The following is a 13,562-nucleotide window of genomic DNA, read 5'->3' on the forward strand; positions in this document are numbered from 1 at the left end:
GATGTCGACCTAACGACCATAACCCCTGCTGCCCGTGAGTGGGACAGCAGGACAGTGAACGAATAGCAGGGCTATCCTGCTGGAATTGGGACAGTTGGGAAGTTTAGAATAACCGCATCCTGCAATGCAATTTTGGCCATCTTGATTGCATATGCCAATGCAATTATTGATACATGGGCCCCATAGAGACAGGGCAATACTAGACACCTCCAGGTTGCTCACTCCCCAAACGTCCAATAATACGGCGATAAAGGACCAAAACATCTCCCACTTAGAGCCGACACCTCCCGCGCCCCCGCTGCACGCCAATAGCACCAGAAGCGGGCTCCCGCTACAGACCTCTGTGACCAGGTGCGCGCTCTTGTTACAAGCGAACCCGGTTCCGTCACTCGCTCCCAATACTCTGAGCGCGCTCACGCCCCACAGCCCATGAGCGCGCTCTCGCTCTCTCTCCGCGCAGCCGCAGTACCAGCCGGGTGTTAGCAGCGGTCCTGTGCTGGAGCGGCGGCCCTGTGTCCCACTCACTCACTGTAGCCTGTGCCCCCGCCCTGACTGCCCTCAGCTCTCTCCCTTTCTCCCAGCAACCGCCTGCCGTGTGCTGGGTCAGAGCCAGGAAGGAAAGTGCGGCAGCCGGGCCCGCGGACCCTGAATCCCTCCCGGGGGATGAGCGGCTCCCGCAATAACCGGGTCATGGTGGAAGGAGTGGGAGCCCGGGTGTCCCGGGGGCCGGACTGGAAGTGGGGGAAGCAGGACGGCGGAGAGGGCCATGTTGGCACCGTGCGCAGCTTCGAGAGCCCCGAGGAAGTGGTGGTGGTCTGGGACAACGGCACGGCCGCCAACTATCGCTGCTCCGGGGCCTACGACCTCCGGGTGCTGGACAGTGCGCCCACCGGTGAGAGCATCGTAGAAAGGCGTGCATGCTGGGGAGAGCAGGGTCCCATGTATACATACATGTAACTGCACTTATAGAGACCGGCAGGAGAATATTTGCAGTATGCATGCTGCAGGAGAGCAGGGTCCCATATATATATACATACATACATTCATATAACTGCACTTCTAGGGACAAGCCAGAGCCAGTATGCATGCTGTAGGAGAGCAGGATCAGAGACATATGTACATGTAACTGTGTTCTTGTACAGACAGGCAGGAGCCTGCGTACAGTATGAGTGCATGGGTATATGTTTCTGTGTGTGCATATATGTACATTACATGATACATAGAATTTGACAGCAGATAAGAATCACTTGGCCCATCTAGTCTGCCCCTATTAATATGGGGTAGTGATAGAGAATCGGGATATATGATGATTAATTTGTATGTACCATTGGATGATGTGCATATACAATGTCAGCGCTACAGTCGGTGTAGAAGTTCTTATTGTCCTATCTTATCAGGAGATGCTGCTCCCCATATACCAGGTGACAGTGCATGCCACTGGTTCTTAAACACTGGAGTGGTGCAGGACGGATGCTGCTGCTGCCTTTGTGTATGTTTGCTTTGTACACAGCACATAGAACTAACTTAACTGTGTGGCTGCAGGTTCAGTCATGAAGTTTTGGTTTGGCCATGTGGCAGAGTCATTATTGACCTATACATAAAAGTTGCATTTACAAAAATGCTACTGTAAAGTGAAACTGTTACAGAACATGGTAACACTAGGAATGATGGTTTCTAGCATTGTGCCCATTTATGTGCATCCTACATCTATGTGAAATGTACTGTATATGAAAGCAGCCAGTTGTTATGAGCCCTAACAGTGGCACATTTGCTGCATGCGTTGCAGACACACTCCTAGATTTGTCAGGTTTTTTATCCCCCCCCCCCTCCCCAGGCTTTTATTTTGTAATTGAGTTGACCTGCTTGCTTTGTATTATGGGCCATCTGTACCCTGCAGATTTAAAGTAATGAATTAATGTATTACACTTGGTTTCACATTAAACATGGTCACTGGAATGATGGTAGATGAAAGTTGAAGGATAGAGCTGTTCCGTCAGTGGTAGAGAACAATTGCTGCAATTCAAATGTCACCGACCAATCACATGAGGGCTTTCAGGATGCTAGCCTTGATGTCATCTTTTGTCTGGCTTGTATTTGGGACAAGTGGCTGCAAGAACTCGGTGCCTCATTTGTATGTATATATTAATACAGCCAGACTCATTTTATTGGGAACAGTCCCAATAATAGTGAAACTGTTATACGTTTCTAATCAAACACACTTATGTGTTTTTTTTTTTTTTGGGGGGGTGGGAGGGAAGGAGAAATAAACATAGCTTCTGGATGTTTCTCTAACGTCCTAGTGGATGCTGGGAACTCCGTAAGGACCATGGGGAATAGCGGGCTCCGAAGGAGGCTGGGCACTCTAGAAAGATCTTAGACTACCTGGTGTGCACTGGCTCCTCCCACTATGACCCTCCTCCAAGCCTCAGTTAGATTTCGTGCCCGGCCGAGGTTGGATGCACACTAGGGGCTCTCCTGAGCTCTTAGAAAGTTATAGTCTTAGAATTTGTTCTTTTCAGTGAGACCTGCTGGCAACAGGCTCACTGCAGCGAGGGACTAAGGGGAGAAGAAGCGAACTCGCCTGCTTGCAGCCGGATTGGGCTTCTTAGGCTACTGGACACCATTAGCTCCAGAGGGATCGACCGCAGGCCCAGCCTTGATGTTCGGTCCCGGAGCCGCGCCGCCGTCCCCCTTACAGAGCCAGAAGCAAGAAGATGGTCCGGAAAATCGGCGGCATGAAGGCTCAGTCTTCACCAAGGTAGCGCACAGCACTGCAGCTGTGCGCCATTGCTCCTCATACACACTTCACACTCCGGTCACTGAGGGTGCAGAGCGCTGGGGGGGGGCGCTCTGAGGCAGCAATAAAAACACCTTGGCCGGCAAAAATACTTCAATATATAGCCCCAGGGGCTATATATGAGGTAAATACCCCTGCCAGAAGTCCATAAAAAACGGGAGAATAGGCCGCGAAAAAGGGGCGGAGCCTATCTCCTCAGCACACTGGCGCCATTTTCCCTCACAGCTCCGTTGGAGGGAAGCTCCCTGGCTCTCCCCTGCAGTCTACAAGGGTTAAAAAAAGAGAGAGGGGGCACTAAATTTAGGCGCAGTATACATTATATATATAGATATAAAGCTATAGGGGACATAACTCAGTTAGTCCCTGCAGTATATAGCGCTCTGGTGTGTGCTGGCATACTCTCACTCTGTCCCCCCAAAGGGCTTTTGTGGGTCCTGTCCTCGTTTAGAGCATTCCCTGTGTGTCTGCGGTGTGTCGGTACGGCTGTGTCGACATGTTGAATGAGGAGGCTTATATGGTGACGGAACAGAGGCCGATATATGTGATGTCGCCCCCTGTGGGGCCGACACCAGAGTGGATAGAGAGGTAAAAGGTATTAACCGACAGTGTCAACTCCTTACATAAAAGGGTGGATGACGTAACAGCTGTGGGACAGCCGGCTTCGCAGCCCGCGCCTGCCCAGGCGTCTCAAAGGCCATCAGGGGCTCAAAAACGCCCGCTCTCTCAGATGGCAGACACAGATGTCGACACGGAGTCTGACTCCAGTGTCGACAAGGTGGAGACATATACACAATCCAATCCGTGACTTGATCCCGGCAATAAAAAATGTGTTATACATTTCTGACTTTAACCTCTATAAATGGGTTTTAGGTTTGGGGAGAAAAAACAGGCAGTGTTTTGTTCCCCCATCAGATGAATAAATGAAGTGTGTGAAAACCGTGGGTTCCCCCGTTAAGAAACTGGTAATTTATAAAAAGTTACTGATGGCGTACCCTTTCCCGCCAGGAGGATAAGTTACGCTGGGAGATATCCCCTAGGGTGGATAAGGCGCTCACACGTTTGTCAAAAAAGGTGGCACTGCCGTCTTAGGATACGGCCACTTTAATAGGTACCTGTTGATAAAAAACAGGAGGCTATCCTGAAGTCTGTATTTACACACTCAGGTACTAGACTGAGACCTGCAGATAGTGCTGCTGCAGCGTGGTTGGTGACCCTGTCAAACAGGGATAATAGTTGGCAAACATAAAAACATATTAAAGACGTTGTCTTATATATGGGGGATGCACAGAGGGATATTTTGCCGGCTGGCATCCAAAATAAATGTAATGTCCATTCTGTCAGGAGGGTATTAGAGACCTGTCACTGGACAGGTGATGCTGACTTAAAAAGCGCATAGAGAGCCTTATAAGGGTGAGGAATTATTTGGGGATGGTCTCTGGGACCTCGTATCCACAGCAACTGCTGGGAAGAAATAATTTTACCTCAGGTTTCCTCACAGAAAAAGGTACAGTCCTTTCGGCTTCAGAAAAGCAAGCGGGTCAAATGGCGCTTCCTTTCTGTACAGAGACAAGGGTAGAGGGAAAAAGCTGCACCAGTCAGCCTGTTCCCAGAATCAAGATTCTTCCCCCGCCTCCTGTGAGTACACACCATGACGCGGGTGCTCCACAGGTGTAGCCAGGTACGGTGGGGGGCCGCCTCAAAAATTTCAGCAATTAGTGGGCTCGCTCACAGGTGGATCCCTGTTTCTTCCAAGTAGTATTTCAGGGGTACAAGCTGGAATTAGAGATGTCTCCCCCCAGCCGTTTCCTAAAATATGCCTTGCTGACAACTCCCTCAGGCAGGGAGGCTGTGCTAGAGGCAATTAATAAGCGGTATTCCCAGCAGGTAATACTCAAGGTGCCCCTACTTCAACAAGGACGGGGTTACTATTCCACACGGGTTGGGGTACCGAAACCGCATGGTTCGGTGTGACCCATTTTATATTAAAATCCTTGAACATAAAAAAAATTCAAGTTCAAGATGGAATCGCTCAGGGCGGTTATTGCAAGCCTGGACGAGGGGGATTACATGGTATCCCGGGACATCAAGGATGCTTACCTGCATGTCCCCATTTACCATCCTCGCCAGGAGTACCTCAGATTTGTGGTACAGGATTACCATTACCAAGTCCAGACACTGCCGTTTGGACTGTACATGGCACCGAGGGTGTTTTATCAAGGTAATGGCCGAAATGATGATACTCCTTCAAAAAAAAGGGAGTTGTAATTATCCCGTATTTGGACAATCTCGTTATAAGGGCGAGGTCCAAGGAGCAGTTGGTAGTCGGGGTAGCACTATTTTGGAAAGTGCTACAACAGCATAGGTGGATTCTAAACAGTCCAAAGTCACAGCTGGTTCCTATGACACGTCTACTGTTCCTGGGGATGGTTCTGGACATAAACCAGAAATAGTGTTTCTCCCGGAGGAGAAAGCCAAGGAGTTGTCATCTCTAGTCAGAGACCTCCTGAAACCAAAATAGGTAGCGGTGCATCATTGCACGCGAGTCCTGGGAAAAATGGTAGCTTCTTACGAAGCAATCCCATTAGGCAGGTTCCATACAAGAACTTTTCAGAGGGACCTGTTGGACAAGTGGTCCGGATCGCATCTTCCGATGCATAGGCTGATAACCCTGTCTTCAAGGACCAGGGTATCTCTACTGTGGTGGCTGCAGAGTGCCCATCTTCAAGAGGGCCGCAGGTTCGGCATACAGGACTAGGTCCTAGTGACCATGGATTCCAGCCTTTGAGGCTGGGGGGCAGTCACATAGGGAAGAAACTTCCAGGGACTTTGGTCAAGTCAGGTTATTTCCCTACACATAAATATTCTGGATCTGAGGGCCATTTAAAATGCCCTGAGGCCAGCAAGGCCTCTGCTTCAAAACCAGCCGGTACTGATCCAATCAGACAACATCACGGCAGTCGCCCATGTAATCAACAGGGCGGCACAAAAAGCAGGATGGCGATGGCAGAAGCCACAAGGATTCTCCGATAGGCGGAAAATCATGTGTTAGCACTGTCAGCAGTGTTCATTCCCGGAGTGGACAACTGGGAAGCAGATCTTCTCAACAGACACGACCTCCACCCGGGAGAATGGGGACTTCCTCCAGAAGTCTTCCAATAGGATTGTACACCATTGGGAAAGGCCACAGGTGGACATGATGGCGTCCGCCTTAACAAAAAGCTATAAAAGATATTGCTCCAGGTCAAGGGACCCTCAGGCGATAGCTATGGACGCTCTGGTAACACCGTGGGTGTACCAGTCGGTTTAGGTGTTCTCCCCTCTGCCTCTCATACCAAAGGTACTGAGAATAATAAGAAGGCGAGGAGTAAGAACGATACTCGTGGATGGCCAAGAAGAGCTTGGTACCCAGAACTTCAAGAATTTATATCAGAGGACCCATGGCCTCTGCCACTCAGTCAGGACCTGCGGCAGCAGGGGCCCTGTCTGTTCCAAGACTTACCGCGGCTGCGTTTGACGGCATGGCGGTTGAACGCCGGATCCTGAAGGAAAAGGGCATTCCGGAGGAAGTAATTCCTACGCTTACTAAAGCCAGGAAAGAGGTTACAGCAACTCATTATCACCGCATATGGCGAAAATATGTTGCATGGTATGAGGCCGAAAGGGCCCCAACAGAGGAATTTCAACTAGGTCGATTTCTGCATTTCCTGCAAGCAGGAGTGACTATGGGCCTTAAATTGGGTTCCATTAAGGTACAGATCTCGGCTCTGTCGATTTTCTTTCAAAAAAGAACTCGCTTCAGTACCTGAAGTTCAGACATTTATAAAAGGAGTGCTGCATAGTCAGCCCCCGTTTGTGCCTCCTGTGGCACCTTGGGATCTCAACGTGGTGTTGAGTTTTCTTAAAATCACATTGGTTTGAACCACTAAAAACCGTGGATCTGAAATATCTCACATGGAAGGTGGTTATGTTATTGGCCTTGGCTTCTGCCAGGCGAGTATCAGAATTGGCGGCTTTGTCTTGTAAAAGCCCTTATTTGATTTTCCATATGGATAGGGCAGAATTGAGGACTCGTCCCCAGTTTCTCCCTAAGGTGGTGTCAGCGTTTCACCTGAACCAGCCTATTTGGTGCCTGCGGCTACTAAGGATTTGGAGGACTCCAAGTTGCTAGACGTTGTCAGGGCCCTGAAAATATATGTTTCCAGGACGGCTGGAGTCAGAAAATCTGACTCGCTGTTTATCCTATATGCACCCAACAAGCTGGGTGCTCCTGCTCCTAAGCAGACTATTGCTCGTTGGATTTGTAGTACAATTCAGCTTGCACATACTGTGGCAGGCCTGCCACAGCCAAAATCTGTCAATGCCCATTCCACAAGGAAGGTGGGCTCATCTTGGGCGGCTGCCCGAGGGGTCTCGGCTTTACAACTTTGCCGAGCAGCTACTTGGTCAGGGGCAAACACGTTTGCAAAATTCTACAAATTGGATACCCTGGCTGAGGAGGACCTGGAGTTCTCTCATTCGGTGCTGCAGAGTCATCTGCACTCTCCCGCCCGTTTGGGAGCTTTGGTATAATCCCCATGGTCCTTACGGAGTTCCCAGCATCCACTAGGACGTTAGAGAAAATAAGAATTTACTCACCGGTAATTCTATTTCTCGTAGTCCGTAGTGGATGCTGGGCGCCCATCCCAAGTGCGGTTTATCTGCATTACTTGTACATAGTTGTTGTTAACTAAATCGGGTTACTGTTGAGCCATCTGTTGAGAGGCTCTATTGTTTCATACTGTTAACTGTGTTTCATATCACGAGTTGTACGGTGTGATTGGTGTGGCTGGTATGAGTCTTAACCGGGATTCAAAATCCTTCCTTATTGTGTACGCTCGTCCGGGCACAGTACCTAACTGAGGCTTGGAGGAGGGTCATAGTGGGAGGAGCCAGTGCACACCAGGTAGTCTAAGATCTTTCTAGAGTGCCCAGCCTCCTTCGGAGCCCGCTATTCCCCATGGTCCTTACGGAGTTCCCAGCATCCACTACGGACTACGAGAAATAGAATTACCGGTGAGTAAATTCTTATTTTTTTGATTTTTGACATTGCACATATTAGCATTGGAAACCTCTCTTATTTTTAGAGCAGGTATTTTCAACTACATGAAACATGTCCTGCTGCCAGGATTTCCTTATCAGATACCTCCCATCATTAATGGCGATTGGCTGCTTCTATCTGTCTCCTTTCTGTGATACGCTCTATATTAGACTTGATGGGCAACAGACGGTCCTTGAAGTCATCCCTTGTGGGCCCAGCTCCTTCCTACTTTGTCATATTTGTTATAGATTTAAAGATCTTATGTGTTATTACAGAAGTCTCTTTTAATGATTAAATATATTTAACTTACTAATGAGACTTAAGGGGGCTACTGATGGAAGAGATGCGTGCTGAGCGATCTTAACACAGACCGCTCAGCACACATCTCCCCCCCCCCCCCCACACTCAGCACAGCGCAATGTGCTGAGCGAGATGGACGGGGGGGCCGCTCACTTCACACAGCGGTGAGGTGAGCGACCCGCTAGATTGAGCCTGCATGCAGGCTCAATCTAGCACCGGCGATAGCGATGCGCGGCTATCGCTGGGGGGCATACACACGACAGATCCCTGTTTAAAATCTAAGCAATCTAGTCAGATTGCTTAGAGTTTAAACACGGATCTCTCCGTGTGTGCCCCCCTTTGAAGGGGGATACACACGGAGAGATCCGTGCTTAAATTCTAAGCAATCTGACTAGATTGCTTAGAAATTAAGCACAGATCTCTGTGTGTATGCCCATAGCGATAGGGATGCACGGCCCCGCACGTCGCTATTGCTGACTCTAGATTTGGCATGCATCCATGCCAAATCTAGTTAGGTCGCTCATTTCACCGCTGGCTGAAATGAGCGCCAGCCTCCTCAGCTCACATCACACTGTGTGCTGAGTGGGGGGATCTATCACAGACCACTCCGCACACATCTCCCCTGTGTGTACATGGCTTAAATGTAATGTGTGGCTTTTTTGAAGGTTAGAGGGCGGCCATATATATCACTGATCTAATGCTGGGTGCTTACTAGGCAATGGGTCTTCAACCTGCAGCCCTTCAGCTGCTGTGGAACCACACATCCCAGCATGCCCTGCCACAGTTTTGCTATTAAGGCATCCTGGGATGTGTAGTTAGACAACAGCTGGGGGTCCGTGCACTAGGCAATATATTGGCCATACGAGTGAACAATGGATAAATTGCTAGTACGTTGGTGAGTGTAGGCAAACAATATGTCTGAACACCGTAGTTCACAGACATATCATATCGGCTGTGCAGCACCGATATATCTGTGCATACAGGCGGTCCGCTGACCACCCGTACACTTACTGTGGAGGCAGATGCCACAGCTGGGCAGGCAAATTCAAATGCCTGTCCAGCTGGATGACAGGACCAACACATTGAGTAGCAGGTTGGTAAGTGTATATGCTTACCTGGATCAGCTGCTCTGTCGGCGCGACGGCAGGTCCACCATCAAGTCGTGACAGTGCGTGTCCAGCCTAACAGTTGCCTGCTACTGGATAGTCTTCTATCACAAGATTATTGCCCACCAGCTAGTATTCCAATGTGAAATTTCATTCTCAGTAGATTTTTGAATCTCAGAGATGTCAGTTAGATGATATGGCAGTGGCGGACTATTCACACCCAGCAGGACACTGCTAGCATAAATATTGAAGAGATGGTAGCTTGTTAGATACATTCTGATAGAAAAAATATCTTTAAAAAACCAAGGTAGTCATGCTTATGGGCCCTACACACTGGCGGTTTCTTCCCGTCACCCGGCTCCATAGCCCTGCATGCTAATATGTACGAGATTGTCCTTATAGGCATGCATGTATAAATGACCCGGCACCAACGATGAACGAGCGCGGGGCTCGTTCATATATTTCAGTGTTATCGCTAAGTGTGTAGGGCCCATTAGTTGATAGGATCATTATCAGATACTGTATCTTGCTTTTGAGAGGAAATGCACTCCACTAAAGGCGCAGTTAAAGGTTATTTATTTGTTGTTTATTAACAGTTTCTTATATAGCACAGCAAATTCCGTTGCTCTTTACAGTTTTAAGCAGTGATAACATAGTGCCTTCCTACAGATGCGTTCTCTTACATCTTTGCTCCATGCGCTACAAGTCGCGTTACACATAATGCATGAGTGCCGTGTGACTTGGTATTGCTGAGTGGCTTTTTTTGTGTTTTATCTCACGAAAATGTATCTCAGTTGCAAAGTAATGTGATAGCATGCACAAGCAAATCCTGCTGATTAAAATGATATGCGGCATGCTTATATTCTGTGTGTAATTGCGGCTGTATATCCATCCGAAATGGCACGTTACACTGTTTTCCAGGAAAACACCGTAGCATAGTATTTTGTATGCAAATACAGTCACACACAGAATATAAGCATGCTGCATATCATTTTAATCCGCAAAAGCTGCTGGTGCGTCATATTATATTACTGTGACTAAGACACATTATTTTGTGAAAAAACTAAATGAAAACAAGACGCTCAACACTACTGAGTCACACGGCACTCATGCATAATGTGTAACGCACTTGTAGCGCATGGAGCAAAGATGTAAGCGGATACATCTGTAGGAAGGCCCTGCTCGCAAGCTTACAATCTTATAGGGAAATAGGTATTGATACACAAGGATAGGTGTTATCTATTGCTTAAAGGTCCACCAGATTGCAGATGTTCTTGGTTAGTTGTATGATATGGTAACACAGCAATGTTGGTCAGGAGGATGGGAAAGTGAAGAACGTCAAAATGTGCGGATATGTGTGGGGATGTAATTGGGTAGAAAAGTTTTATGAAGGTTATGTGGGCAGTTCTGGAATTTGATAAGCTTACGGAACGTTTGGAGAAAGTTAAGTGATGAATAGGTGAATTAATCTGCTTTAAATCCATCAGTAGCCTTTCCATCTTTTCCCACATACAGCAATGCTGTAACTATGGCTTGTTTGATGATATGATCACACTTAATTATACCCCTTTTTCACTAGTCATGCGGGTCGCAGCCGGGAGCCTGACACGGGTACTATTCGGCTGCGACCCGCATCAGAGCCCCCTTTCCCACTGCACTCACCAACCCGGCATATTGCTGGGTTGGTGATGCTGCTGGTGACGCGGCAGGGGCAGAGCTGGGAGATCACATGATCTCCCAGCGCGCCCTTCCATACACTGTGAACGGGAGCCGCTTCCGTTTATACTGCACAGCTTACCAGGTTGAACTCTTGATCAACCCGGTAAGCTACCCGGGTAGGATTCCCGGATCACTTGATCCGGGTTTTTGCAGAGGGAGCAGTTTCCACTAGCAAAAAACACAGGTACATGCGCCCCCCCCCCCCCCCGTAAATTTACCCGTGATTTCGGAGCTAGTGGAAAAGGGGTATCAATTTAGAATTGTGCTAGGAAGGGGTAGTTATGAATGTGTATAATAAATCTGGCATTTACATGCGTGTAGTAAGATGTGACTAACTGGGCCATCAGTTCTGCTGTTCAGTCATCTAATTATGAAAGGCAACTCATTTGCTAAAATGGATTAGTCTGGATATCTTATGAAAATCTGAACTTATTTCAATGCTGTGTTTTAGGTGTGAAACATGATGGGACAATGTGTGATACGTGCCGACAACAGCCCATTATTGGCATTCGCTGGAAGTGTGCTGAATGCACAAACTATGATCTGTGCACTGTGTGCTATCATGGTGACAAACACCATCTGAGACATCGTTTTTACAGAATTACTACACCAGGAAGTGAACGGTAACTTTTTTTTTTTAAAGATCTTTCTTAATTATCTCTGTTAAGATTCGCATCCTTTTAGTCCTTTAAACTGTATCTTACTTGTGCATATCAAAGGGAAATGTGAATTTAGGGGATTATTCAGCAATGATTGCTGATTCTGTTAGAAAGTATTGCAGATTCTGCTTTTTATCACATGCTGAGGGCCGCCCAGCATGCTGAATGGCCTGCACAGCAACTGTGGACGACCTCCTGCAGTCTTCCGCCATTTTCTTGATCGGAGCGGATGCATGTGACGTCACGCAGCCACCCCGAAAATGCTGCTGACCCTCCCCTGTTTTGCCCGCACCGCCCCTGCAACACTCTGGCCCGCGAACGCCTCTGGCTGTCAATCAGACAGAGGCATTCGCAGCCAATGCAATCAGATCGCATTGGCTGCTAGCGCAGGACAGGGACCTGCGTGTGCGCATTTGCGCTGGGAACGGGGTAATTGGACCTGAATAACCCCCTAAAGCCATAGTTTATCACTCTTTGCAGGTTTGAGCAAACTGAAGTATTTGTCAGATTTCCATACCTTGTCAGACCTGGCCCCAACACATTGCAGTCATCACTGTCTATAGTTTATACTCCAATCTGTTGTGTTGTGAGAGGATTTTCACACCTCAGATAAAGTTGTCTGTCAAGCAGCGACCATAAGAGGTTCATAACATGATACCACCAAATTGTTACCTCAAAGGGGAAATTGTCAATTAATTTGATGCATATGGAACAATATCCTGAAAATAAAACTGAACTGTAAAAACTATTCCAGTATGTGTCTACTATGACAACTCCTCCTATATTTAGTAAAAGGCACCCACAATAGTGTTAAATAGAGATGTGTACTAGGGCAAATAGGCTGCCTGATACCACATGTAGCATAATACTGTAATACAATAAAATGGTTAATGAAAGGTTTTGATCTTAAAAGAATTGCACAGCCAAAGAGCCAAGCTTCATAGGATTTAGATGCATTGTGTAGATTAATTTTCTATTTCAACATACAGCAATTACCATCAGTAAATATTATTATTTATTATTACCAGTTATTTATATAGCGCATACATATCTCGTAGCGCTTTACAGAGAATATTTGGCCATTCACATCAGTCCCTGCCCCAGTGGAGCTTACAATCTATATTCCCTAGCACATTTATATGCACACACATTCATACTAGGGTTACTTTTTGTCAGAAGCCAATTAACCTACCAGTATATGGGGAAATTTTACGAAGAAAAAAAGAATCAAACTAGATTAAGTGCACTCCGTCCCTGTCAATTTTTATTGTTTAAAATACAATTTATTGAGTATGCTTAAAATCACAAATGAACATATGACCTTTATCTGAAAGCCTGTAAGGCTATTAATATTCATATCTTTTCAGCCTCTAGGGCTGAGTAACGCGGAGTATCAAAGAAAAACATTTTTTGTAAAAAAGAAAAAAATTTGAAAAACTAATGTGTAAATAAATAAAACATTAAAATTATATTCTGTATCTCTCTCGTGTGGATATATATGACTATAGACTTTTTCTGATATGGATTAGAAGCCCTCACTGTCAAATACTTTGTGTCTGGAGCCAAATATTAACATACAGAGTATAAATTTAAACATTTGTTTCCGTCAGTAGCTATTGTATTGCATGTGCCATCGAGTGTGTCTATATTATAGGGAGTTTTACTGGCACTTCTGTGAAAGGTCAGATATATTTATTGACATGTAATAATGCAATAATATGACAATGCTATCTTACAAAGAGCAGACAGTAATTCATGTGTATATTGCAAGGCTTGTTCTGAGATAGGTTTGAAGTTGTTGCTGTTGAATACTTGGAGCTCTTGCTGTTAAAGCTCTTGCTGTTAAATACTTCAAGTCTCTAGAATCAGATGGTTACATTCATAGTGTATAAACTATACATTTG

The 13,562-nt window shown here is 46.7% G+C and overlaps 1 protein-coding gene across 2 annotated transcripts in view; it reads left to right on the top strand.

Annotated features, from left to right (window-relative positions):
• The first annotated feature begins 368 nt into the window (after positions 1-368).
• MIB1 (MIB E3 ubiquitin protein ligase 1) overlaps positions 369-13,562 on the top strand; it is a 216,298-nt gene continuing 203,104 nt past the window's right edge. Inside the window, exons 1-2 of one of the 2 annotated variants that reach the window (XM_063923579.1) lie at positions 369-892; positions 11,451-11,622. In XM_063923579.1, the coding sequence (XP_063779649.1) occupies positions 664-892; positions 11,451-11,622 (401 nt within the window). In that variant the 5' untranslated portion in view covers positions 369-663. The remainder of the gene's footprint in view (positions 893-11,450; positions 11,623-13,562) is intronic. The other variant, XM_063923577.1, reaches the window with a different exon arrangement.

Source organism: Pseudophryne corroboree, chromosome 5 (genome assembly GCF_028390025.1).
Source record: "Pseudophryne corroboree isolate aPseCor3 chromosome 5, aPseCor3.hap2, whole genome shotgun sequence".
NCBI classification, from domain to species: Eukaryota; Metazoa; Chordata; class Amphibia; order Anura; family Myobatrachidae; genus Pseudophryne; species Pseudophryne corroboree.